The following is a 25,226-nucleotide window of genomic DNA, read 5'->3' as shown; positions in this document are numbered from 1 at the left end:
ACTCACGCTCTGCTCTTCATACTTCGAACCGCCCAACCGCAGCTGGCTGCAACTTCTACAAAATCGCAGCGCCTCCGAGCGCCCCATTAACTCGTCATGCGTCATCACGCTGTCACTGCCCGACTCGCTGCCGCCGTCGCCATCAGCACCGCACTGGTCAGTGCCCAAGAATACACACCAAAGCATGAACATGGACGCTGCGCTTTCCGTGGGCAATGCGGAAAGCAGAGCTTCTTCGGAAAGGAGCTGCCTTGTGTTGATAATGGTCTCGCCGAGGACCCCGAAGCCGAGCTTCGGAGCGAGCTTGTCGACCTCTGTGGCGAGGAATGGCGTGAGGGACCAGTCTGCTGCACTTTACCGCAGGTAAGCTTCGAGACACACTGGACTATCGTTCTCTCAAAATGAAACACTGCTAACACTTCCTAGGTCAAAGCCCTTAAATCCGAACTCGGAACACCCAATACCCTCATCGGCTCTTGCCCGGCTTGCAAGCACAACTTCTTCAATACATTCTGCAAGTTTACTTGCTCTCCAGACCAGTCGCTCTTCGTCAACGTCACCAGTGCTGCTGAGAAAGGGGATAAGCTGCTCGTTACTGAACTCGACCACCTTATCTCGGACGAATATGGCGCTGGCTTCTACGATAGCTGTAAGGAAGTCAAATTTGGCGGCGCCAACTCGAAAGCCATGAACCTCATCGGAGGAGGTGCAAAGGAATACAAGGCCTTCCTTAAATTCCTCGGCGACAAGAAGCCCTTTGCCGGATCCCCATTTCAAATCAACTTTCCCCGAACCTACGAGGACCCAGCAATGGGTCCTTTAGACATGAAACCCAAAAAGTGCAATGATGAGGACCCCGATTATCGCTGTGTCTGTGTCGATTGTCCTGAAGTTTGCCCCGACCTTCCCGAGGTCAAGGAATCTCGCTCGTGCCGGGTTGGCGCGCTGCCCTGCGTGTCGTTTGCCTCTATCTTCGTCTACAGCGTGCTGCTCTTTGCTCTCGCCACACTCCTGTCTGGACATGTCGCGTGGAGAAAGTATTCCAAGAGACGAGCTGAGCGGACTAGGCTTCTGCACGAAGCTTCCCACAGCGACGATGAGGACGAGGGTGGCCCGGTTCAATCCGAGGCCATGCGCGATCGCCCTGTCAAACGATACTGGCTAAACGACCGATGCGATAAAGCCTTTTACCAGCTTGGGCTTTCTGCTGCAAGTGCGCCTGCCTTGACCATCACTATTTGTTTGGTTATAGTGGCGATATTGAGTGCCGGCTGGGTTCACTTTGACCTAGAAAAAGAGCCTGCGCGACTTTGGGTTAGCCCATCCTCGGCCGCAGCGCAAGAGAAGGCATATTTCGATGACAACTTTGGCCCTTTCTATCGTGCCGAACAGGCTTTCCTTGTCAATGACACGGTCTCTGATGGACCGTCTCCAGTTCTCAGCTACGATACTCTTCGGTGGTGGGTTGGTGTTGAAAGGAGCATTCAAAATCTCGAGAGCCCTACCTATGGCAAGTACCTTCGGGATCTTTGCTTCAAGCCGGCAAACGACGCATGCGTCATCCAGTCAGTGTCGGCGTATTGGGGTTCCAAAGGCGGCTTTGGGCGCGAGACATGGCAAGATGAGCTCCGTGCCTGCGCCAAGAGCCCAGTCGAATGTCGCCCTGATTTCGGCCAGCCTATTGAACCAGAGATGATTCTTGGCGGCTACGATTTCGATGTTGCGGAAGCCAAGGCCATCACAGTTACCTGGGTCGTCAACAATGCCCCTGGAGGCACCCCCGAATTTGCGCATGCCGTTGACTGGGAGAATACCCTGCGTGACAAGCTCCTACAAGTCCAAAAAGAGGCCGCTGACCGTGGCCTCCGGCTTTCTTTCAACACTGAAATCAGCCTTGAACAGGAACTGAACAAGTCTACAAATACTGACGCCAAGATTGTCGTCATCAGCTATGTTGTCATGTTCATCTACGCCTGCTTGGCATTGGGCACGCCGCTGAAGCACATCTTCCGCAACCCGGCCGTACTCTTGGTGGAATCAAAGGTGACGCTCGGGCTGGTTGGCATCCTCATTGTGCTCATGTCCATCTGCGCATCAATCGGCTTCTTCTCTTGGGTAGGGTTAAAAGCCACTTTAATCATCGTTGAAGTTATCCCTTTTATTGTGTTGGCTGTTGGCGTCGACAACATCTTCCTTATCGTCCACGAGCTGGACAGAGTGAATATAAGCTGCCCTGATCAGCTGGTCGAAGAGCGAGTCGCCCGAGCGCTTGGCAGAATGGGACCTTCCATCTTGTTCTCTGCTCTGACGGAGACCGTCGCCTTCGCACTCGGCGCTGCTGTCGGCATGCCCGCTGTTCGCAACTTTGCCGCATACGCGGCTGGTGCTGTATTTGTGAATGCTATTCTGCAAATGACGATGTTTGTGTCGTTTCTTGCACTCAACCAGTTACGGGTCGAAGACTACCGCTGCGAACTGTGGCCATGGTGGCAAGTCAAGACGGCCAGGGTGTATCTAAGCTCTGGCAATGGATACGCCACCGGCCGAGCGTCAGATGTTGATGAAGAGAGCGTGCTGCAGGTGTTTATCAAGAACACCTACTCAACCGCCATCCTTGCGAGAAAAGCCAAGGTCATCATCGTTGCCGTCTTCCTTGGCATGTTTGCTGCTGCGATAGCCTTGCTTCCCACGGTGCAGATTGGTCTTGATCAGAGAGTTGCCATTCCTGATGGCTCGTACCTCATCCCCTACTTTAACGACATGTACGCATACTTTGGCGTTGGCCCGCCTGTTTATTTCGTCGCGAGAGAGAATGTAGCGCAAAGGATCGAGCAACAAGAGCTGTGCTCACGGTTTACCTCTTGCCAACAACTCTCGCTGACAAACACTCTAGAAATGGAGAGACGCAGGCCCAATGTGTCATATATTGCATCACCCACTGCTAGCTGGATTGATGACTTCTTCTTGTGGCTAAACCCGGCCTATGAGACATGCTGTACAAGAGGTCGATCGGCGTGCTTCGCTGACAGAGACCCTGCCTGGAACACTAGCCTGTCCGGTATGCCTGAAGACGACGAATTCTTGCACTACCTCGACAAGTTCTTGAAGAGCGATGCCGATGAGGAGTGCCCGCTCGGAGGCAAGGCTGCTTACGGTCAAGCCGTGGTCCTTGACCAAGCCGCTACGAGTATCAAAGCCAGCCACTTTAGAACAGCGCACACGCCGCTCCGCAGTCAGGAAGACTTCATCAGTGCCTACTCGTCCGCACGCCGCATCGCGTCGGAGATCTCGGAGCGGACTGGTGCCGACGTGTTCCCCTACAGCGTGTTTTATATCTTCTTTGACCAGTATCTCAGCATTATCCCCCTCACCGCCGGACTCTTGTCCGCGGCGGTCGGCATCATCTTTGTCGTAGCCTCTGTCCTGCTCGGCTCCACCCTCACCGCCGCCGTCGTGTCCGTCACCGTTGTCATGAGTGTCGTCGATATCATGGGCGCCATGGCCGTCTTTGGCGTGTCCCTGAACGCCGTCTCCCTCGTCAACCTCATCATCTGCGTCGGTATTTCAGTCGAGTTTTGCGCCCACATTGCGCGTGCCTTCACCTTCCCCTCACGCACCGTTCTTGAGAGCAACACCAACGCCCTGCGCGGACGGGACGCGCGCGCCTGGACGGCGCTTGTCAACGTCGGCGGCTCCGTCTTCTCCGGCATCACCGTCACCAAGCTGCTCGGCGTGTTCGTGCTAGCGTTTACACGCTCCAAAATTTTCGAGATTTACTACTTCCGCGTGTGGCTCTCACTCGTCGTCTTCGCGGCCCTGCACGCCCTCGTCTTCCTGCCGGTGGCGCTGAGCATCGCCGGCGGCAGCGGCTATGTGGATCCGGAAAGCGAAGGCACAGCGGCCCAGGACCTCACAGACCGCCGGTGGCGGGCAATCCGCATTGGAGATCAGAGCGACTCGGAGGATGAATACTAGAAAACGCCGCCAATTGGCGCGCAGCAGGGTGCGTGGGCTGAACATGTGCTGTCTGCAGTTAGATCCTTCCGTAAACCATTTATTTTCGGATAACACATACTTGCACGATGTGTAATGGAGTTGGGATAATACAGCGAGTTTATTATTAGTAATTATATTCCTTTACTTCTCTTCTCCCCCTGCATCTTGCACGTTGCGCTCTCTGCCCGGCTACGCGGGCGGTAAGAAGGTAGAAAACAGCACCGCCTGTATCCCCGCATACATGACCATAAACACGACGGCCGCACGCCCCGTAGCCCGACGCTCGGCGTCCACCAAGCACGCCGCGATCCACCAGTACCACACAGCGTAGCCGGACGCGAGGCGCGAGATGACCTGGACGTGGTAGCTGGTGAGGGCAAGGAGCGCGACGATGGCCTGGCTGGCGGCCAGCGCGCGCAGCAGCGTGCGGTGGTCGGCCTGGATAGACGGCGACATGCCGGCCGCCGCGGCCGGGCGTCGCAGAACCTGCCAGCCCGAGACGAGCAGGAGCGAGAGCACGGGCGCGGCGAGGAGGAAGAGTGGGATCTGGCTGGGCGTCCAGTAGCGGAGGAAGCCGACGTTCCTAGGGGAATCGCGTAAGCAAGCGGGCAAAAAACACGGTCGGCACCGTCCTGTCGCACCACGGCGGCCGCGCGGCGCCGCCGTCGCAGTAGATCGTGTACGCGGCATACTGCGGCACCACGCTCCCGAGAGCGACCAGGACGCCGCCGAGTCCCGCGGCCGCGGCCGCCACCGCCGGGCGGACCCGCGTCGGTGGCGGTACCCCGCGGCGAGCACCCAGACGCCGGCGAAGGAGAGCGCGCTGAAGGGCGCCTCCGCGTACGGCGCGGACAGGAAGACGCCGGCGGGGGCGAGGACGCACAGCAGCGCGGCCAGCAGCGGCATCCGCGCGTCGCCGCCGCCCTGCAGAAGAGCGGTTAGGCGGTGGAGGGTGAGCGCGGCGGCGAGGTGGGAGGCGTGCGCGAGGGCGATGCCGGCCAGCGCCTCCGGCTGGTCGCCGTGGGGGAGGGCGGTGCGGGAGAGCCACCGCAGGAGCAGAGAGAGTACGGGGCTGAACGCCCACTGCTGCTCGTAGACGTGCCCGACGCGCGCGCCGTGCACGAAGTAGATGGCGTCCCAGCGCGTGAGGCGGCCGGCGAGGGTGGTGGTGGAGGAGGAGGAGGAGGGGGCGCCGAGGAGGGAGAAGAGTAGGGACGTGGAGGTGTCGTAGTCGGGGCCGACGAGGGCGCTGCCGTAGGAGAGGAGGAGGATGAACGACTTCCACGCGACGAAGGCGCCGACGAGGATGAGGAGCGGCGATGAGCTCGCGGATGGCGGCGGCGGCGGCGATGCGGCCTTGTATGCCATGCTGGCGGGTGCGCGCAGTGCTGGGAGGGAAGGTGTTGCCAGATTGGATTTTGATTATCTCATTTGGACGGGACCGTGCGGAGAGGGCTCTGGTTTCTATGAACTCATGACGATTCTCTCTTTCTGCCTCTTGATCTTTTTTGCCCCCGACGAAGATGATGAGGTACCGCAGGTTGTTGGAGCTGGCGGAAGGCCTGTAAGGTGCGAAGCTTGCGAGCGAGCGAGCGAGTCCCCAGGTAGGTACCTATGTAGTTACCTATGTACATAGGTAGTTCCATACCTACATACATAATTCACTTGGGACCTTCAGGGTATCTTGACGGGTTGAACAACAGATCACCACCCGAACATTATTGCATATAGACTAAAATCAGACTGCAGAGAAATTTACCTGACATCTTCTAGAAAATGATTTTGTGAGCCAAATTCAGCCCTGAAAAGAGTGACGAGTGACTGACTACCTTGGTATTAATTCGTGACCCTACTGTTACGCAGGCCCACGAATGTAGCACAGCCACCTGCCAATGCGAGTGATGTGGCGCTTGCTGACGTCTTGGTGGCTCGAACGGGTCGTCGCAAGCTTAACTTACCATGTCCATGATATGAAATTCTTCCTCGACAATCGGCTGGCCACCAAACGTCGCAAGCAATTGTGCAGCTGATTCAATCAATGCGACAGAATCCCGATTATCGAAGCAAAACCACAGGCGTCGTATCCGACGTGTAGACGAGATGCGCATCCGCTTCACCTTTGCAGGTGTGTTCTGCTGGCGATTCGCGTCGGCTTCCTTCGAATCATGCTAACCGCCTCGCAGGCGTGTTCCTGCTTTTGCTCCTCCTGGCAGCATATGCCGGGCTCACAAAGCTGCAGCTCAGCCACCTCATCAACGACAAGCTACTACACTTCCTCACATTCTTCCTCCTCACCGTCGTCTTCTACTGGGTCGTCGACACGAACCGCCGCCGGACGATAAACATGACATTCGCCGTATGTACGCTGATCCTCGGCGTGGGCTCCGAGTTCCTGCAGAGCGTCCTGCCCAACGATCGCGACTTTGACGCCTACGACATCGCCGCCAACCTTGCTGGCAGCCTGCTCGGGCTCGGGCTGTGCTCGTGGTACCACCGGCGGATGCTGGAGCGCCGACGCCAGAAGAAGACGTACACCGCGGTCCCGGGCGAGGATGATGGGGACCTGGAGCTTGGCGAGGGTCACGAGACGGGCATCGTGGAGGATGGCGGCGCCCCGCCGCAGACGCTGGAGGAGGAGCTGGACAACTGGGACGAGAATGCGCCGGACGACTGGGAGGACGAGGGCAATGCGGAGGGAGCGGATATTGCGGCGCCGGAGAACGCTGACAAGGCCAAGTGATGGGCCTCCGAAGTTGCAGGTCTGTCGCCGGTGGTAAGAAGTGGATGGGCCGTAGGAAGCTTGGACAGCGCCGGCTCTCCGCAACTTACAAACGCCGTCTTATTTAGCAGGATGCCATCTTGCTGTGTTAAATATATGAGAAATGAGAATGAAATAGCGTGCGATTTTCATTGAGTGAGTCTTCTATTGCATGGCACACTACTCTGCTCGTTCTAGTCAAGAACCTAAGGGCTGTATAGCGACATCTAATATTGTCCTAACAGATTAAAATCAGCCACATGTCTTGGATATGCCAATATTTACTACTAGAAGAATCTTTTCTGACTGTGTGATCCTAATTCCACGTACTGCAAACTGAGAATGCCAAAAAATAGATGTTCCCTTTATCCGGTCAACTGCGTCGTTGATGAAGCTTGGTGAAGCCACCCCACCCCATTTGGAGGTACCCCTCCGCCAGTCGGCCAGCCCACTTTGCAGCAAAGGCAACGCCAATCGAAGCTCCCAACTCCTTCTATCTTGCAAGCACAATCACACGTTAACCATGGCGAGCAAAGCAAAGCAGCCTGCTGCTGGGTGAGGATATTAGCTACAAGCTACAGCATGGGCCTCTAGTACTAACATTTGACGCAGCGGCAAGGACGAGACATCGACAAACCCCCGAGGAATTCCCACTGCGCCATTCGTCGACAAGGTTGAGGACTATGTCTCGTCACGCGACGAGGTCGAAGGCACACTACAGAGCTTTCAGGAGCTGATATCGTACGTGAATGCGACATTACATATGCATCAGCCATCAGCGACCGTTTTCCATCGGCGAAGAGGACGATTCGGCCTGTAGGAACACAGGTGCTAACAATGCGATCAGCAAATACCAGTTTATGGAAATGAACCTCCAAAAGCGCATGGCCGGCCTTAAGGATAAGATTCCTGATATTCAGAAAACGTTAGACACCGTGCAGTTCATGAAGCTGCGCAAGGTATGTCAGGTGCACATGTTTAAGCAGCCTTAGCTGATCGTTCAAGGACGAGAGCGAACCAATCGAGACAACATTCGAGCTCAACGACACGTTGTACGCGCGCGCCAATATCCCACCAACGGACGAAGTTTACATTTGGCTTGGAGTAAGACGAAGAAACGATAGACCGTGATCGCCCCATGGACCGATGCTAACGCCGTGCCAAGGCCAACGTCATGCTCTCATACCCCATCGACGAAGCTCAAGCCCTTCTCGAATCAAAGCTCAAGTCGGCCAAGACGAGCCTTTCAAATTGCGAAGAGGACGCAGACTTTATACGCGAACAGATCACGGTGAGCAATGCCCAACATGACATCCCCCTGGGACTGGGGCCATGGTACTAATTCTACTCGGACGCGCGCAGACGATGGAGGTTGCCACGGCGCGAGTATACAACTGGGAGGTTGTTCAGAAGCGAAAAGAAAAGAAAGAGGAGGAAGAGTCAAAAGCCGCGGCCAAGCCCCAAGAAAAGTCATAGAGAGGATAAAAATATTGAGTATTTGATGACGCATTGTCGCATGTTGCTACTCAGGCGCTGAAATACACACTCTCGGTCTTGGAATCCGACCAGAGTGTACATTTAAAATTTTATCTAACTCTGGGTCTAAGGAATTGTATATGAAATAAGACCGAGGCTTGATGCTGCTCTTTCGTTGTAGAGATGCTGCTGGTTTTCCTGGTGACTAGGCATGCCCCACTCTATTTTCAATCCCCAATTCCTGTTCTACCAGCAGTTCTTGGAAGAATCGCATTGCCAGCACGCATCGCATTTTGCAGAACCGTCGAAGCCCACAATACTGCACATCGCATGAAAATTGCTCTGTATGGCGAAATGAAGAGGAATGTTTCGACGGGCGGCATGGAATGTCCGCGGAAGGCTGCCGCGCGCCCCCGGCTCGATGCAGGGCGAGAAGGTAAGGATTCTCGCAACGCTGGCGATGCAACCCCGTGCTAACCTGGTGCAACAGAGTCGTGCTCGCGCATCATGCGTCGATTATCTATTAAACTTTCATACAGCAAGCCCAGCACGTCCGTATGACGGTACGGGATGTACAGCAGCCCAGTCGACTAGGTTGGCTTGGCCGTCTGCCTCTGTACCCCCCAATGCGAATATCTCGAGTTACCGCACGGACACAACGATACAAAATGCATCTTATAGAGCTGAGAAAAGCACACCGCATTCTACATCACGAAAAAGGGAGCAACCGAAGCTACGACATGTGGATGGGCATGAGTATAGCTACATGCGGTTCCTTACGAAGATCCTGGAGCGCGATCAGAATGTTGAGCCCTGGGAGCTTACAGTAGCGCGGTCGCGGCCAATATCGATCCCGATTGTTTTAGCACAGTTGATACTGGCGAACCGAGCCGCAAAAGGAACCACGGAAGGTGACCAGCTGTTGAAGCTGCTCCCGTCCGAAACGGAGATGCAGCAAAGGATCGAGCACCTCAACGAGAAGCGTGCTTTGGAGACGAACGCCTTAAGGTCATATGCATATATATTAGCGGGCGAAGACGACGACAAACGTTGTCAGAGGCTGTTGGAATATGATGGCCCTCTCTCAGTCCATGTGCTGCTCTTTATTTTACGGCCGAATTCGACGCTGCGCCATATACCGATGCTTCGAAGCCTTATTGAACGCTTCAATCTGGACGCCACATTGTCTAGCAAAAACAGGCCCTCGATATCTCATACGCCATCGTCGAATTATGTCAAAATCCTGTCACTGCTGGAGAAACACCTAGCTCGCGCAGAGCCAAGATTATTAGTCAACCTGGCAGAAGCAGCGTCTGCCCACATGAAGAATTTCGTGGATAAAGGTGACCCAGAAAAGAGATATGTGACTTGCTGTCGACTTTTCAACAAAATGCTGCAGATTTTCCAGCCCGAACCGCATTTGCTCGCGAAGCAGTCACCTGTTGCCAACGCCTACTTCTGGGAATCCCAACGCATGCTACTTACAATGTCTGAAACGTTCGGACAGCCGCTGCAGGTATCTGGGAACGGCTTCCGTGCAATCCGGAGAACTCTTGCAGGCATGCCAAAGAACGAAGCCGAGAAGCACAGTGCGCTTCTGCATGCACCCTCTTGGCCACCGTATTTAACTCCTGGAGATGGCATGGACGAGATGACGGACCCTGAGGCCAACTGGAGTCGAACTGTCGAGGCAGGCATGCTAATGCAAGAGGCTGGTTTCGCAAAGTCCGAAGCCGATGACAGTCTGGATATACTCAAAGGAATGACACCCAACGGAACGCCGACAATACAGCAGCGCACGCTTGCGGGAAGCCGACCCGTTACCACGTGGGAGGCGTCCATCCGTGCCACGCGAGATGCCCACGAAGCGTGGGGGCGATTCAATGACCCCCCGCAGAAGGATGCTGTACCTGGAGTGAATGAGTATGCGGCCATGTTCGAGAAGCTCACGCTGAGGGAAGTCGCGCCGACTAGCAAGCTCCTCCCCGGCGACAAGGCACAGAACTTTCCCGCCTACCGAGCTGCAAATCTTGCAGACATTGAATGGGCAAAATTTCGACCGCCGAGCGTAGAGGAACTCTACGACCAGATGCGCCAACAAGACATTCTCCCTAGCGGTCACTGCCTTTTCATTCTGGTGTCCAATGCGCCTGATTTGAATACCGCTCATCGCTATCTGGAAACGGCTGCGCAACTCGACCCGGATATCTCTAGCCTCCTTGCTCCCAAGATTGAACGGTCTGCACTGCGCCGAGTTGGCATGGGGCTCTTCTCTGCGTACATCAGTATGCTTGCGAGGCGGGACGACTCCTGTGGGTGGGAAAACCTGCAGCGAGCGATTACCCTAGCGGAGGCGCGTATTGGCGACAAGCGCTCGCGCTGGGCTTCGCTGGTCTGGGGCGCCATCTTGAAAGGTGGCTCCAGGCATCACTCGGCGCTGCGAATGTCTCCGTCCGACCAAGTTGAGCTCATCATTGCGATTGCAAAACGGATTGACCGGGGCGGCAGGTTGAATCTGGCCAACTTTACGGAACTAAACAAGAGTATACGAAAGCTGATTCGCTACGATTTGCGCGCCTTGCTCAACGATTTGCAGCAAAGTGAGGCGTCAGATTTGATGTCCTCATCAATGCCACCGTTACGAATCCTATACGATGCTCTCATCTCCAACGAGAACAGAGTAGCGTCGGTTGGGGGAGAGGAAGGGCAAGCGCCCTGTATCCCAGGCACGCTGAAGTCACTTGTGGAGTTCATCAAAGCCGAGTTTGCCAAGCTGCAGGCGCAAGAAGCTTTGTACCAAACGGGGGCGCGCGACAACTACATATCGCCGCTGGATCGTATGCTGTCGCGAAACGACGTGGTTCGAAGCGAGCACGCGCTGGAGTACATGATGAGCATGGGGTACGCGGGCGAATACCAGGAGATGAAGAAGCTGCTCCTCTTCCTCATACGAGAATGGGGCCAGGCAGATCTGGTGCAAGACTTGGTTGCGCTCGACGAGTTGCCGCCGTCGGCTGACTTTTCGGAGCTACTGTGCGTGTTCCGGCTGCTGGGGGAGCAGATGCTGGGAGGGCCTACGGTTGCCAGGGAAGTGCAGGGCGCGATAGCAGAGTGCGGGCTGCCGTGGACGTGGCCAGACGGCGCGACGTTGGACGCGTATCTCCAGATGCACCAGCATGATTCGATCCGACATGTACGAACGATACTGGCCCTGATGCGGGCGCGAAAGGGCGCCGCAGCATAGGGGGCAGGACGGTTTCTGGTCATGCTGGGGGGCGCGAATGGCTGAGCGCTAGACTTGGACGGGCTGGGCCAGTAGCCACGAGGAGTACGGTGGCAGGAGAAATTAGTTACAGGATCAGTACCAGGAGGAAAGCAAACGGTGCTGTTTCAGGCGAAGCAATAACCGTGATTCCGCGTACCTGTGCCTGCTAGGCCGCGGCCGTTGGTGTGGTGTGCAGGTGTCAAGGTTACATGGCAAAGCTGTACTGGTGCGGCCGCAGAGCGGTTAAAACCGATCTTGTTCAACCCGGATACCCGGGCGCACTAGAAGGGATTTATTTACGAGATGGATAAAGGTGGCTTGTACAGTAGACTTTTTTGTATAATATGTATGTATGATTACAGGGCGCGGCGGCGTATACGGTGGAACGCTGAATCGAGTGTGGGATGGGTAGTGTGTGACGATGCGTCGATGGCTACCAGTGGATGGCCAGACCATCGATGATGAATTTGGTGGCGAATAAAAGAACAGACTGTTCTGGACCGTCAAAATGGATGCACTCGTGTTGGAGTAGAGGACTTGGACCAGTCATGATCAGGAGTTTGGTTGTTATCTAAGCAAACGGCCAGGGTTCAAGGAGGCAACTGTGGTGAACAAGAGCCAATAAGGAAGGAAGAAACGAAAGAGAAAATTAGATGATGAAGCAGGATCCATCCATACAGAAAACATTATAATCTTCAACTACCATGACCAGATGTTGGGCGCTTCGCGATCGAGAGGTGTAACAGGACGGACAGGCGGACAGGGACCAGGGTTGGCGGAGCGGAGTGGAGGAGAGCAGGCGATTGGCCGGGACGGCGCCAATCTGCGACGCAAGAGTAGCCGCCCGGAGTTTTTTAGTGGGCGGACAGGGGAGGTACCTATGTACAGAAGTATGTACCTATCTATGTATGTATGAACCTATGTATGTAAATATGTTAGGGTTAGGGGGGATGGGATAGCTGGAGACAAGCAAAGGCTCCAGAGGGTCGGGATTCAATTCGTTTGGTCTTGGCAAGGCAGGGCAAGGTAGCTAGGCGGCTGGGGAGAAGGCTCTTGATCCTTACAATTTTAATTTTACTTTTAATTTTTATTCTTCTATTTTTTCTCTTATTTCTCTTCTTCAATCTGTGAAGCTACTCAATCAATGGTCAAGCTCCCTCCCCCCCCGGAACCTGACCTGTGGCTCCGACCCGGACCGACCCTGCATCATCGTCACCCTATCGTCCGTACCACCACCACCACCACCACCACCATGCACCTGCCATGCAGCAGACACCCAAACGACTGCGCAGTAAGACGTCTCTTCTCTCGAGACGCGCCGACGATATAGTTATGGCTCTCCCTGCAGGCACCATCTGTCCGACAGTCAGTTCCCTCCCCTCCTCGCCTCCTGCTTACACACTCACCTCACTTACACTCACTCACACTCACACACCTCTCTGTCTGCACATTCACTTCTCCCCTTTCCCTTTACTATCCATCTTTCTCTTCCTTGCCTAATACTTTGCTACTTGCCTTTACCTTTTTTCCTTTTCCGGCTTCCTCTGTTTTGGCGCTTTGAGCCGGCCGGCTAGCCCACCAGTCTCTTGTTTGCCTGTTTTATCCTCCATCCATTCATTCATCTTACTGCATCTTGCCTTCCGACTGTCTGTCCCTCTTTTCCATTCGCTTCCGACTAGAAATAATACCTGCCAAACAGAACAGCATCACCTTATCCTACTTCTTGCATCTCGCTACACACGCGGCTCGCATATACTCACCCTAATCCACCTGCAGCCCGGGACGCTGCGCTGGTCGCCGCCGCAGATCCATCACCATGAGGCTTCTCGTAGCCTTTTACGCCCTGTGCTGGGCGAGCACGCTGCAACCGGTCGTCGCTGGTCCGCTCGGCCGGTTCAGCAAATGGTGTGTTGTTGCCCTCTGTCCAGCGTCGCGCAAAGGAAAGACGAGTGAGTGAGTGACTAACATGATTGCGCGCGTCCAGGTTGCCGCGATCCGATGCGAGCTCAGCAGCCAATGACCAGTCAAGGCAAGTTACATGACCGACAGACTCACCAAGACCCGGCCCCAGCTAACGTCGTGTAGTCAAAGCAATCTGGCGGAATCGCCCTCCACGCCACCGCCCTCACCCATACTAGTGACCTTGTCAGAATCTACCATCAACATCCCGAGCTCGCTGCTGCTGCGCCCGACGACTTCCTCATCAGTACCCTCCGTGTCGACGAATTCTGTGGTTCCAGTCGTTCCCTCGCCAACCTCAGCATCAATCCCAGTGCCTTCGCCCACCACCGAGAGCACTTCATTTCCCGTCACCACCACGCCCGTACCGGTGGAGAGCGCTTCGACTTCGGCCCTGGCTTCGCCTTCCACTGTGGAAGCTTCTCACTCGAGCGCCGCGCCCTTGTCGCCTTCTACGGAAAGTCCCTCCGTGCCGGCAACGAGCTTACCTTCGACGTCAGCGACCTTGTCAACGGCGATTTCCACCCCAATTGCCACCTCGAGCCCTGCCTCCGCGTCTTCATCCCAGATTCGGCCTCCACCGACCATCTCGTCTGCTGTAGAATCATCCTCCGAACCAGTTATCGGGTCTTCCTCGTCACCCCTGATCCCCTCCTCGGCTGTCTCCTCCAACTTGGAATCAAGCTCAACTCTAGTCTCCGGTCCTTTGCCCACAGCTCCCTCCAGTGCAGTCGAGTCCCGCCCGCCTTCCACGTCTACGTCAAGCTCGGCAGTGGCAAGTTCCACTACCTCGTCCTTTTCGAGTCCCTCTTCCTCCAATTCACCTCCATCTTCCAGTCTTAGCTCCGCGCCATCCAGGACGAGCATGGACACGAGCTCAGGGCCAGCGTCGCAATCTAGTTCAACGGCCGGAGATCCCTTGACCACTTCCCCAAGCTCAGGAGCTAGCTCATCCCTTGCCCTTCCGACTCCTGGGATCCCGTTCAATGGTACTGCTTCGGTCACGACATCGAGCCCCGATCCTAGTAGCTCATTGGAATCAACCGCGACTCCGATAGCCTCCACAGATTCCACGTTGCTGCTCTCAACTACTACCGCTTCCTATACAAGGCCCGCGAGCTCGGGCTTGGATTCAAGCACAAGCTCCGCACCCGGGCCCTCTCTCCCAAGCTCGACAGGAAGCATGGGCAGTTCGGCTAGCACACAGCTGAGCGCGAGCACAAGTTCCAGTGAAGCCTCGTCACCGTCTACCATTGCGACGTCATCGCCGCCCGCGACTCCCACCGACATCCTTGTCACAACCAGCACAGGTTTCACGAGCTCGACTGCTGTGCCATCATCATCGAGCACACTCATAACGAGCAGTACCAGCTCCACAAGCATAGTCACCTCGTCCATCTCCAAGACCACACCCGCCTTGTCAACCTCCTCCACCACTGCCCCCTCCTCTTCCGCGTTGGACACGCTCCCCAGCGTCATCATCGGGCCGTTGCCCACGCACAGCACCGCCGTCCCGCCCGCCGCCTACCGCTACAACCTCGACTACGCGAAGCAGCTCAACGCCGCCTTTGCAGGGCTCACGCCCGACTCGCCCTGCGAGCCCGGCAAGATGGCCTGCCTTGGCCCGCGCACGCAGGGTGGCTGCGCGGCAAATTCGCGCTACGTGCCCGTGCCGTGCGAGGGTAAGCAGATCTGCGTGGCCCTGCCCATGGCCACCGTCGACGGCGTCGTCATCGGCTGCTCCGACCCGGACAAGGCGATGGCGATCCTCAACAGTAACGGCCCGCCGTCTTCGTCGTCGCCGTTTCCTTCGTCCCCCTCCTCGCCGGCTCTGTCTTCCTTTACCAGCGCCACGCAGTCGCTGCCTCCCGCCTCGTCTGCCCCGGCCTCGTCTACGTCGACGCCAACATCAGCCCTGGCTTCGCCCCCGTCGACAACGACGACGACATCCACCTCGCAACCGGCAAGCTCACCGACGACGAAGCCGGACACGACATCGGTGATCACCGTCACGAGCGTGCGGACGTCGTACATTACCGTGACCACTGCTCCGCCCAGCACATCCACACCGCCCCCCTCGACATCGTCATCCGCATCGACTCCCGCACCGCCATCATCATCACCCATTCCAGCACCGACAACTTCATCCCCTCTGTTAGCGCCAACATCATCCCCCCCAGTCATGCCGACAACGTCGACCCCCCCAGCACAGTCGACGGCGTTCCCTCCGGCCTCGTCCCTGCCGGACAGCACAGCGGCGAACCCGGCCTGGCGATCCGGCGACGAAATCATCATCACGCGCCCCGCACCGCCGGCCTCGCTCCCGCCCGTCACCAGCAACGTCGTCGTGCCCATCAACAAGAACGGCAGCCCGACCACAACCGCGCGCGTGTCCCAGGCGGACGAGGACGCCGCGGGGCGGCCGCCGCGGACCACCAAGCTGGTCGGCGGCGTCCCGACGGTGGTGTACACGGTCACGCAGACGGCGACGGTGACGGAGCGCGAGACGGTGACCAGCCGCGAGACGGTGACGAGTCGCGAGACGGTGACGCTCATCATCACGCAATCCTTGTGAGGTGGTGGCAATTCTGTTCCAGGCAGAAGGGGGGGGGGGGATATAATTTTGTTTTTCGTCTTGTCGTAGATGGCTTCAGAAATGTACTTATTGTGGTATACTACATTACACAGATTACAAAGATTCGTGAGCCTGCTTGTTGTCTGTCGATTACTGTATTCTGCCGTTGCGGGCGTTCTTATTCTATAATAAATGACACGGTAACATGATGCAAAAAAGCCTAGGTATTAATGACATGGGGGGACTTTGAAGTAAGCTTTCCCTAGCTAGTCATACAATAGCTCGCGTACTCATGCCCATCTCCCTTTCCCCGACGCCGTGCAGAGTGCTAGTCCTGCGGCGAGCCTAAGCTGACGCCCCCTTCGGAGACGAGGCTGCGAACGCTCGCCGAGTCGTCCGGCCTCTGGTCCGTGGCCACCTCGAGGCGCTTCGGAGGCGGTCGCGTCCCCTCGCCGGCGCCGTCGTTGTCGGGCATGCCGCCGTGGCGCTCGGCCCAGAGCTGGCGCATCACCTGGTAGAGGAACGCGTACTGCTGGACGCTCTGGACCATGAACCGCCGCTGTCGCCGGAGCGCGTCGACCACCTCGAAGATGGGGTCTGCCGCGTCATCGTCCTCTTCGTCGAGGCCGTCGAGGGCGCCCGCGTCGAGCTCGCGGATCAGGTGCTCCAGGCCGATGAACGTGCCCGTGCGGCCGACGCCCGCGCTGCAGTGCACGAAGCGCGGCTCCTCGGCGCCGGTCGCCAGCGCGCGCGACATGCCCATGAGCGCGAAGAAGCTCGGCACGTCCGTCAGCGCGGGGGTGCCAAAGTCGGGCCAGCGCAGGTATAGCAGGTGCCAGACGGTGCGCGGAGCTTCCTCGCCGGCGACGTGCAGGCGCAGCTCGCGACGCACGACGGCGCCGTCGCAGAGCGCCTCGGTGGACGCGTGCGTCAGCGTCGCCGCCCAGCCGTCGCCCCAGCCGTCGCCGGCGTTGAGCGCCCAGGTCGGGTCGTCGTCGAGGAAGGGAAAGTACTGCGAGCACTTGACTTGCGGGCCCTCGTTCATGGGCGTAAGCTGGACAATAACGGCGGTCGAGGTCGTGTTCTCGGCGACCATGCGCCAGACCGAGTCGATCGACGGCACCGTCGGCCCCTGCATGGCGATGTATTTGTATGTAGGCGCCGCCTCATCCGTGGCTGCTACGGTGACGGGCGAGGCGTTGACGTAGTCGAGGGCGCCGTCTGGGACGTTGAGCTTGACCCGATTGTGGTTCCACGGCCGGATGTTGTAGTATCGGTCCATCACGTTCCTCCCCTGCTCATTTTCGTTTTGGTATACGATCCATTGCATCGTCTCCTCGTTGGGGTTTGTGGATGGGTAGGCTCTCGCGCCCTCTCGTTTTTGTAAATCTTGGAACCGCTCCTGAAGCTCTGTCTTGCCAGTTAGACTTGGCACGGCAACACATTCCTAGCTGAACCTATGGGTTCCCCCGTGGTTCCACAAGCTTACCAGAATCACTCTGCGTGAGAAAGGCAGGAATTCTCGGGCCCGGCTCCTCGCCCTGTTCGTCGTCTGCGGGCTTGGCGCAGGTGCTGACAGTCGCGGCGACGGGCTCGCCCAACTGGCTAGCCGCTGGCGAGCAGCTTCTGGCGCGCTTCCCACTGCGCAGTCGTCGGAAGGGCGACATTCGCGAGGGGAGACTGGGCGACTTGCTGGGCTTTGGCACCGCAGCGTTGTCGATTGTGAGATGGACTGTATTGCCCTTGGTGTCGGAGTCGATCGAGGTCTCGATGGCGGGCGGTTTCGGCTTGCGCCGCAGCTTGTGTATAGATATCTTGTCCATGCTCTGGGGAACTATGGAGTGTCTGGCTCGGATCTGGGTCGATGGGGCACCCTGAAGGAGCCTCTTGGCGATTCGAGGGTTGGTGCCAGCAAGGCGCATACACGGGATGCAGGGCGAGCTCGAGACAGCAGGTTCGGAGTGGCAGGTGCCTCCCAGGTGATGCTGCAGCCAAGTGCCGATTTTTTGGACGGTCAAGCTATTGCAAAGGGAAGATATAAAAGCAAAGGAAGTTGGGAAACGACAGAAGCCTCTGGAATAGGAGTGGATATCGCAAGGACAAAAAGACGATGTCGCTGTACCGTTACCGTCCACTCGGGTCACCAAAAAATCTGGGTGGATGCTTTTTTTGAGCCTAATCGGAACAAGGTGAGGTGAGGTGAGGTGAGGTGCGGTGACGACAGTAGCGTAGCGCTGGGCAGCGTCTCGTGTCGCCCCTGGACTAATAAGGCTGGGCTGGACTGAGGGGAAGTCATGAGGCATACTTGCACATGGTGAATAAATAATACTTAGAGTGACGGACGTGGGTAATCCGCCGTGCTAGGTAATAATAATTCGTACCACGCGCTGATCATGTTAGATATACGCGCGCATACGATCTATGCTAGAGTCTGGTTGGACCAAGGTACAGCCTAGCTACCTACTAAGTATATATATAGGTATGGAGGTTGTCTCGTGCCTCGCTACAGACGCCCTATTATGTACCTTGTCCAAACTGAGACAGACGCCCCAGACGAAACATGGCCAATCTACACATTGCCTTCTTTCTCTCATTGAATTTCCCGCATGACGAACCATCGTGTTTCAAGTCAAAGTGGGTATACATAAATGCTTTCCACTAGTTATCCCTACAACAGCCGCCTGATACCCCAGATAACCAACTCGCATCTGCCTGAATCATCAAACTTCTGTACAATTTATTGTTACATTACACAGCCAAACGACCGTCTGCACCTTAGACTGCCGAATACACGCCACTCACATATCTACCACAGACCACCCTTTGCTCGAGTGTCGCCTTTCTCCCCTTGCCATCGACACCTAGACGAGCAGTCTGTTTTGGCGTGAGACACATGCGGTGCACCTCGCCTTTCCTGCCCGTTTGCGCGTCGGCATCGCCAGCCTCCAGGGGCCCGATATAGACTGGAGAGTTCATATTCGTCCGCTTGCCGGTGCCCAGCTGGTAATGCTCGTTGCCGCCCCAAAACAGTACATCCGAGCCCCAGTCCGTCTCGTTCGCCGACTTCTTGCTGGCGGCGTTGCTGCTCGTCACGTTGTCCATCACGGCCGAGCAGTGTGTCGTTCCAATCTCCAGTCCTTTGACTTTGATGGGCCGCATCTCGTTCCTGCCCTCGTCAAACTCGTACAGGCCCGACAACCCCTTGACCTTTGTGGGTGCCGTCGAAACATGGGTCCATCGTCCGGTGCCCAACGTGCCGTACGTGCCCTGGCCAGCTGCCCATAGATCCGACGTGGCGCGCGGCATTGCCTTGGACGGCGTGGCATTCCCAAACTGCTTCGTGCTTGGTGGTTTGGCATCAACTGTGAAAAATGTATTAACGCCGCCCGCCGCGATCGAGGTCACATTCGCAACCAGACCGCTTTTAGCATATAGCTGGTTAGTTGCCACCATGTTGGGGACGTGGTTGACGGGCACCCCCTCTGAATCAAACCCCAGCTGGCCGAATGCATTGTCACCCCACGCAAAAATGCGACCCGCCTTGTCAAGAACTACGGAGTGGTAGTCTCCGGCGGCGATTTGCGCGATCCGAAATCCAGAGAGCTCGTTGATCTCCTGCGGCTGGTCGTACGCTCCGGCCGGGCGCGTGTCCCAGGACAGGCCGGGGATTCCCATCTGCCCTTTGGAGGGGTACGAAGATGCCGATGAAGCCACGGCAAAAACACGACCCTTGGATGTCAGGATGAGGGCATGTTCAAGGCCGCTTTTTACATCCGTGACATGTTCGCCCCAGCCTAGGCCGGGCGGGGTGAGGTCCCGGAAGTTGACCGCTGCTTTCCCAGAAGGGCTCCAAAGTGACCAGCCGCTCTTTCGCTCGTCCAGCTTGACGCCCCCTTCGACATCGTTTCGCGACGCCGGTACGGAGTACACGTTACCACCTCGCGACAGCGCAATGATTCGGTCGGCCGACACCTCGATCTTGGCCAGGTCTTTGCCGCGGAGCGTGACGCTGGGCTTGGGGTCGGTCTGCGAGAAGCCCGCGCCCCACTGGACCAAGTCGCCATCCTCCGTCACGGCGGCGCCAAACTCGGACGTGAGCTTCAGGTCGCGAAGCAGCAGGTCGTTAAAGTATGCGATGCGTCGGGGGAGCTTGATGTATTTCTCGTTAGATTCCGGGTCGATGACTTTGCCGGCGTTGGATCCCCACGCGTAGACTCCGGGGTGCTCGAGACTCCTCTTGATCTGGACATGCTGGGAGCTGAGGAGGTCGCGATACTCCTCCGCGGATGCGGCTGTCGGTCGGGCTTGTTCGAATTCCAACTCGGCCTTGGGTCGTACTTTCTCTTCAGAGTCACGTTCAGCTACAAAGCGCGGGTAGTAATATGCGCCAGCGGCTGCAGTGCCGAATACGGCAGCGAAGCCAATCAGCTTGCCCCCGCGCCGACGAGGAGGCCCCGTGAAGCGGACATTTGAGTACAGCGCACGCTGGTGGTGGTGCGCCGCGGCGCGAAGAGCTTGTGCGCTTCGCGTTAATACGCGGGTTGGACAATTCATTATTGTAGAGGGAGGAGTGGCATTGGTGTGGAATGTAGTGATGACCAGGTTGAATTGATTGATTGTGGCGAAGAAGTAGAGGATGGGTGTGCTGCACAAGTAGCCATGCAGTATCCACCTTCATTAAAATCGGCCCTAGTGAAGAAGCTGTCCAACGAATTACAGGTGGCTTATTGGTTAGCTGAATATCTACGGAGTACCTTGATTTATTTATTATTACCTACAAACTATTCTTGTCGCTGTTTTCGGAAGAATTCTAGCCCCGGCAACGTTCCGATTCGAACTTGTACGCACCCGGCGCTATTTGCTGCCAGCAAATCACCAGAGCACCACAACGCCAGCGAACGCTATGACAGCCTCATTGCCGGACCGTGTCAAGTTGACAAGTAGAGAACTGCCCAGTAACATGGACAGTTTCAGGGACAAGCATCTTTGCTAGTTAATACTCTAGCTGACACGCACGGCTCGCGCAATGCATCTGCGCTTATTGCCTGAAACCAGCACCTGCGAGCTGCGAGGCATCAGCCGTCAGATGTAGTTACATGCATAGGTACAATAGGTACATAGTTAGCGGGTGCTATGTACTGTATGTATGTATGTATGTATGTACCTACGACAGTGAGGACCACAACTACCCATGACGATACACATCACCAATCAGACAATCAGACAATCAGACAAGCACGTCAATCCGCGGTACTCCTCTTTCGTTGCTTCTATGACGCTTTGGAATCAATGTAGGTAGGGCCCTAGTTATGTAAACGAATGAGCTAGCGACTTTTCCACTTCTTTTTCCTCGTCTGGTAACTGACTCGGCTTACAGCTCTCCCGACACCAAGATTGGAGCGACTCCCACCCGATCGCAAGCCCGTGCTATCCAGAACCCACATCGCACGCACCCCAAGTCTCCGCCATCTTTTTACTGTTTATTTTATTACAAGTAACAATAATTAGCGATGTGTTACCCAATTTGTAAGATGGGCAACACTGTCCGAGGATCGGGATGTCAGAGAGGACCGTGTGTCCAAGGTCCGCTGTCTCATATCGGCGACCCTGTTCCATAATCTCGGAACCGAACCACACCCAGTATATATTATCCGTTGTCACTCCCCCTCCCGAAGCCTCATCCTGTATCTTTCTCAAGTACAGTAACATCGCCCAAGTAGCCCGTACTCGCTCCTGTCGCGCCAAGCCACTTGACCAATGGCTCTGTTTCCCTCGCTCCCTGCTGTCATCACAGCTCCGGCGACCCGCGCCGTCGAGGCCGCTCGGGGCGCCGTTGGCGGTTTTACATGGAAGCCGGCCCTCTCCATCGCCCGGCCCACGTTGCTCTCCATTCTCTCCAAAATCGAAGTCGGCACGCTTCTGCTGGTCGACGAGCCCGCCGGTACTCGTCATGTCTTTGGTCAGAAGCTTGACGGCACCGCCGATCTCTCCGACGTCGAGGCCAGCGCAACCCGCCGCGCAACGACTGTGCCTCGTGTCGAGGTTATTGTCAAGAATGATGCTTTCTGGATGCGCTTATTTCTTTTCGGCGACATGGGATTTTCGGAAGCGTACATGCTCGGTGACTTGGAATGTCAGGACCTGCCGTCTTTTTTTCAAGTACGATTGCCCTTTTTTATTACACCCATCTATCTCGTTTTCTTGGAATGTAATTATCCCGTGAGACCAACGGCAAACTAACAGCATGCAGCTCTTCATCGCCAACAGAGACCGACTAGGGAACGGCGCGACTTGGATATCCAGTGTCTCGGCCGCAGTTTCAGCCATTGCTCGTGCCAATAACGCTCTGGGCAACGCACTTCTCAACATCTCCGCTCACTACGACATAAGCAACGACATGTTTGCCGCCTTTCTCTCCCCCGACATGACTTATTCTTGTGCCGTATGGGAACGGCTGGACGACATCACCAAGACGGACAGCACAGAGTCACTAGAGAGTGCGCAGCTCCGAAAACTCCACCGCTTCATCGAAGGCTGCAAGCTGAAATCCGACGACCACGTCCTCGAGATTGGCACAGGATGGGGCTCCTTTGCCATAGAGGCCGTTTCCAAGACGGGATGCCGCGTAACCAGCCTAACACTTTCCAAGGAACAAAAGTCTCTGGCGGAAGACCGGATACAGGCAGCCGGGTTGCAAGATCGCATCACGGTGCTGCTGTGCGACTATAGAGAGCTAGAGCTACCTGATGGAAAGCGATTTGATAAGATTGTCTCCATCGAGATGCTCGAAGCTGTTGGGAGGGAATACTTGGCGACATACTTTGGTTGCATTGATAAGCTGCTCAAGGAAGATGGTGGCGTCGCCATGTTTCAGTGCATTACAATGCCAGAAGGTCGATGCGATACGTATGCAAAGACAGAAGAGTGAGTCCGCCTTCCCATTCCTTGCTATTTGTTCTCAATCGCTCATCGTTTCCCTAGCTTTATTTCACATTACATTTTCCCCGGAGGCTATCTCCCGTCGACTACAGAGCTTCTCAATCACATCACAACGCAGTCCAAGGGCACACTTATTGTCGAGAACATTGAAAATATTGGTGGGCACTATTCCAGGACACTGCGCTTGTGGCGCGAGCAATTTATGGACACGTTTGAGAGCAAGATTCGTCCAGCCCTCCTCCGGCAGCATCCGGACATGACAAAAGAGGCTATCAGCGTCTTCAACAGGAAGTGGGAGGTGAGCACCAGTGCCGTGATTTATCGAGGTGGAAACGCAAGACGTGCTAACAAATGGCAGTACTACTTTACCTACTGCGAGGCAGGGTTCATCACAAAGACCCTCGGCGACGTCATCATCACCGTAGGACGCGAGCGAACACTTGAATTCATGGAGGGCATTCCCCTGTAATGGCAGATTGATAGCGATTGCGTTTTTGGTTACATTTCATACACGATATTTATGAATTTATAGTCTCATGCGCTTTGGGGTATCGAGATGCAGCTTATATACATGATCCGTCTTTGCTTTATAACAGATCCTAGCCAAAACAAGAACAACACGAATTTCCTACCTCTTCTTGTTCTTTGCCTTCTTCGTCTTGGAGTCGCCCGTCATCGCCGACGCCGGCTTCGACGGATATCGCTGGGCGTGCTCCACGTCAAACTCGGACTTGTTGCGCCTAAACAGCAGCATCGTGACGCGCGCATCCTCCAAACTCGAGTGCGCGCCGCCCTGAATCTCCACGTTCAGCAGGTTCTGCGCGAGCACCCGGAGCGCCGGCTTGCGGCGGCGACCTCGCGGCGCACGTCGTCCGGTTCGCGCGCGAGCCGCATGTCCCGCGGCGAGATGCCGCTGACGGGCGTGCGCCAGTCGGTGACGCGCGAGGTGGGCCGCACGTACGAGTCGTAGACCTGCCGCCCGTGGAAGTCGACGACGCTGACGCGCGCGAGCGCCGAGGCGTGCCCGCCGGGCCCGACGCCGACCATCTCGCAGTCGACGGCGACGTACTTGCCGAGCTCCAGGCCGGGCGTCAGCCCGCGGTTGACCTGGTCGCCGCCGGAGCCGCCGGACAGCACCATGGAGGTGTCCCGGGAGCCGAGCTGGTAGGCCTCGGCGAGCGCCTCGGGGGAGATGTCGCCGCCGGCGGCCCAGAGAGAGGCGGAGGGTCGCACGCCGTGGTGCGGCTCACCCTGGGCGATCTTGCTCTGCGCGGCGCCCATCTTGCCGATGCCGGTCAGCTTCTTGAGGGTAGATTCCCGTGGGCGTTGGTTTGCCGTCGTGGAAGGCTTGCTGCTGCTGCTGCTGCTGCTCGTGGCGTGGTGGCTGCTCTTGGGCTTCTTCTTTGCTTTGGCCGGGGCGCTGGGGGTGTCGTCGTCTGCTTTGCGCTTCGCGCTGGGCTTGGCCTGCGATTCGGCCTTGAGCTTTTCCTGGAGTTTTTTCCAGTTGGAAGATAAGGCGGACATGATAGAATACCGGGAAGCTAAGTCATAATGCTGTTTAGGGAAGAATATTCTGCGGGCGATGCTGAGCAGCCAAACACGCATTACACATGGCGAAAGTAAAAAAAATCTCAGTTTGGCCGACGCTTTCATGGGGTATCTGTGGGCCAACGCCCACGGCCCAGAGAGCTTGATAGCGACTTACACGGGAGTCACCGATTAAAAGTCCAAATCGGGGGTTTTTTTTGTTTCGAAAACGAAGTTGATTAAATTTAAAAAAAAAAAGAAAAAAAAAAGAAAAAAAAGTACCTGCTAAATCTTTGCGTCCTCTACGATGTAAGAATTCTATTCTTAGTGCCACAAACACCAGTCAACTGCAACCGCGCCTTCTTCACAACAGCATCACTCAGGTCAGCCAAAGTATCAACCATCTCTATGCCAAAACGCTGGCAGACAACCTGGACATTTCCTCTCTTCCAGTAGCCCTCGGGACATGCAACGATTACCTTCTCCGGTGATTGCGTCGCCATCCCTAGCTCCAGCAAACTGATTGGAGCCTGGCTAGCGGGGTGAAAGAAGATGACAATGATATCAGACACGTCTTGTTTGTCCATTTCCCACTCCACCTGTTTAATAAACGATTCATTTCCAGCACCTACTTCCCATGAAATGTCCCAGTTACAGGGGTTGTATATGGTGATTGGAAGACTGCTGAGAGACGCAGATAGGCTTTCGCGCCAATCCACGCCATCGAAGGG

At 56.3% G+C, this 25,226-nt stretch overlaps 11 protein-coding genes across 11 annotated transcripts; 7 read left to right on the top strand and 4 right to left on the bottom strand.

The window, feature by feature from the left end:
* Nucleotides 1-96: 96 nt before the first annotated feature.
* ISF_04806 (niemann-Pick C1 protein precursor) lies at nucleotides 97-3,975 on the top strand (the record flags this gene model as incomplete). The annotated part of the gene is made up of 2 exons (XM_018848411.1): nucleotides 97-363; nucleotides 427-3,975. The coding sequence occupies 2 exons, from the start codon at nucleotides 97-99 to the stop codon at nucleotides 3,973-3,975; spliced, it is 3,816 nt and encodes a 1,271-aa protein (XP_018704137.1).
* A 210-nt stretch (nucleotides 3,976-4,185) lies between these two features.
* ISF_04805 (DUF409 domain protein) lies at nucleotides 4,186-5,364 on the bottom strand (the record flags this gene model as incomplete). Its single annotated transcript, XM_018848410.1, has 2 exons — nucleotides 4,186-4,579; nucleotides 4,625-5,364. 2 exons carry the CDS (start codon nucleotides 5,362-5,364, stop codon nucleotides 4,186-4,188), a joined length of 1,134 nt encoding a protein of 377 aa, XP_018704136.1.
* Nucleotides 5,365-6,096: 732 nt separating this feature from the next.
* Nucleotides 6,097-6,736, top strand: ISF_04804 (VanZ domain protein; the record flags this gene model as incomplete). The annotated part of the gene is made up of 2 exons (XM_018848409.1): nucleotides 6,097-6,121; nucleotides 6,180-6,736. 2 exons carry the CDS (start codon nucleotides 6,097-6,099, stop codon nucleotides 6,734-6,736), a joined length of 582 nt encoding a protein of 193 aa, XP_018704135.1.
* A 541-nt stretch (nucleotides 6,737-7,277) lies between these two features.
* ISF_04803 (Prefoldin, subunit 3) lies at nucleotides 7,278-8,230 on the top strand (the record flags this gene model as incomplete). The annotated part of the gene is made up of 6 exons (XM_018848408.1): nucleotides 7,278-7,309; nucleotides 7,367-7,495; nucleotides 7,602-7,713; nucleotides 7,760-7,858; nucleotides 7,920-8,045; nucleotides 8,117-8,230. 6 exons carry the CDS (start codon nucleotides 7,278-7,280, stop codon nucleotides 8,228-8,230), a joined length of 612 nt encoding a protein of 203 aa, XP_018704134.1.
* A 1,390-nt stretch (nucleotides 8,231-9,620) lies between these two features.
* ISF_04802 (prefoldin subunit 3) lies at nucleotides 9,621-11,474 on the top strand (the record flags this gene model as incomplete). Its single annotated transcript, XM_018848407.1, has 1 exon — nucleotides 9,621-11,474. The coding sequence occupies one exon, from the start codon at nucleotides 9,621-9,623 to the stop codon at nucleotides 11,472-11,474; it is 1,854 nt and encodes a 617-aa protein (XP_018704133.1).
* Nucleotides 11,475-13,311: 1,837 nt separating this feature from the next.
* On the top strand, nucleotides 13,312-14,297 carry ISF_04801 (hypothetical protein; the record flags this gene model as incomplete). The annotated part of the gene is made up of 2 exons (XM_018848406.1): nucleotides 13,312-13,448; nucleotides 13,646-14,297. 2 exons carry the CDS (start codon nucleotides 13,312-13,314, stop codon nucleotides 14,295-14,297), a joined length of 789 nt encoding a protein of 262 aa, XP_018704132.1.
* A 340-nt stretch (nucleotides 14,298-14,637) lies between these two features.
* On the top strand, nucleotides 14,638-16,029 carry ISF_04800 (hypothetical protein; the record flags this gene model as incomplete). Its single annotated transcript, XM_018848405.1, has 3 exons — nucleotides 14,638-15,229; nucleotides 15,313-15,608; nucleotides 15,667-16,029. 3 exons carry the CDS (start codon nucleotides 14,638-14,640, stop codon nucleotides 16,027-16,029), a joined length of 1,251 nt encoding a protein of 416 aa, XP_018704131.1.
* A 328-nt stretch (nucleotides 16,030-16,357) lies between these two features.
* On the bottom strand, nucleotides 16,358-17,951 carry ISF_04799 (protein-tyrosine phosphatase 2; the record flags this gene model as incomplete). The annotated part of the gene is made up of 2 exons (XM_018848404.1): nucleotides 16,358-17,439; nucleotides 17,519-17,951. The coding sequence occupies 2 exons, from the start codon at nucleotides 17,949-17,951 to the stop codon at nucleotides 16,358-16,360; spliced, it is 1,515 nt and encodes a 504-aa protein (XP_018704130.1).
* An 853-nt stretch (nucleotides 17,952-18,804) lies between these two features.
* On the bottom strand, nucleotides 18,805-20,583 carry ISF_04798 (mitochondrial protein Fmp25; the record flags this gene model as incomplete). The annotated part of the gene is made up of 1 exon (XM_018848403.1): nucleotides 18,805-20,583. One exon carries the CDS (start codon nucleotides 20,581-20,583, stop codon nucleotides 18,805-18,807), a length of 1,779 nt encoding a protein of 592 aa, XP_018704129.1.
* Nucleotides 20,584-21,786: 1,203 nt separating this feature from the next.
* Nucleotides 21,787-23,437, top strand: ISF_04797 (methoxy mycolic acid synthase 1; the record flags this gene model as incomplete). Its single annotated transcript, XM_018848402.1, has 4 exons — nucleotides 21,787-22,188; nucleotides 22,280-22,953; nucleotides 23,011-23,266; nucleotides 23,327-23,437. 4 exons carry the CDS (start codon nucleotides 21,787-21,789, stop codon nucleotides 23,435-23,437), a joined length of 1,443 nt encoding a protein of 480 aa, XP_018704128.1.
* A 338-nt stretch (nucleotides 23,438-23,775) lies between these two features.
* ISF_04796 (Exonuclease, RNase T/DNA polymerase III) lies at nucleotides 23,776-24,492 on the bottom strand (the record flags this gene model as incomplete). The annotated part of the gene is made up of 1 exon (XM_018848401.1): nucleotides 23,776-24,492. The coding sequence occupies one exon, from the start codon at nucleotides 24,490-24,492 to the stop codon at nucleotides 23,776-23,778; it is 717 nt and encodes a 238-aa protein (XP_018704127.1).
* Between the last annotated feature and the right edge of the window lie 734 nt (nucleotides 24,493-25,226).

The sequence above is a fragment of the Cordyceps fumosorosea genome (assembly GCF_001636725.1).
Source record: "Cordyceps fumosorosea ARSEF 2679 chromosome Unknown scaffold_11, whole genome shotgun sequence".
In the NCBI taxonomy this organism is placed as follows: Eukaryota; Fungi; Ascomycota; class Sordariomycetes; order Hypocreales; family Cordycipitaceae; genus Cordyceps; species Cordyceps fumosorosea.
This window is presented reverse-complemented; position numbering and strand designations above follow the sequence as displayed.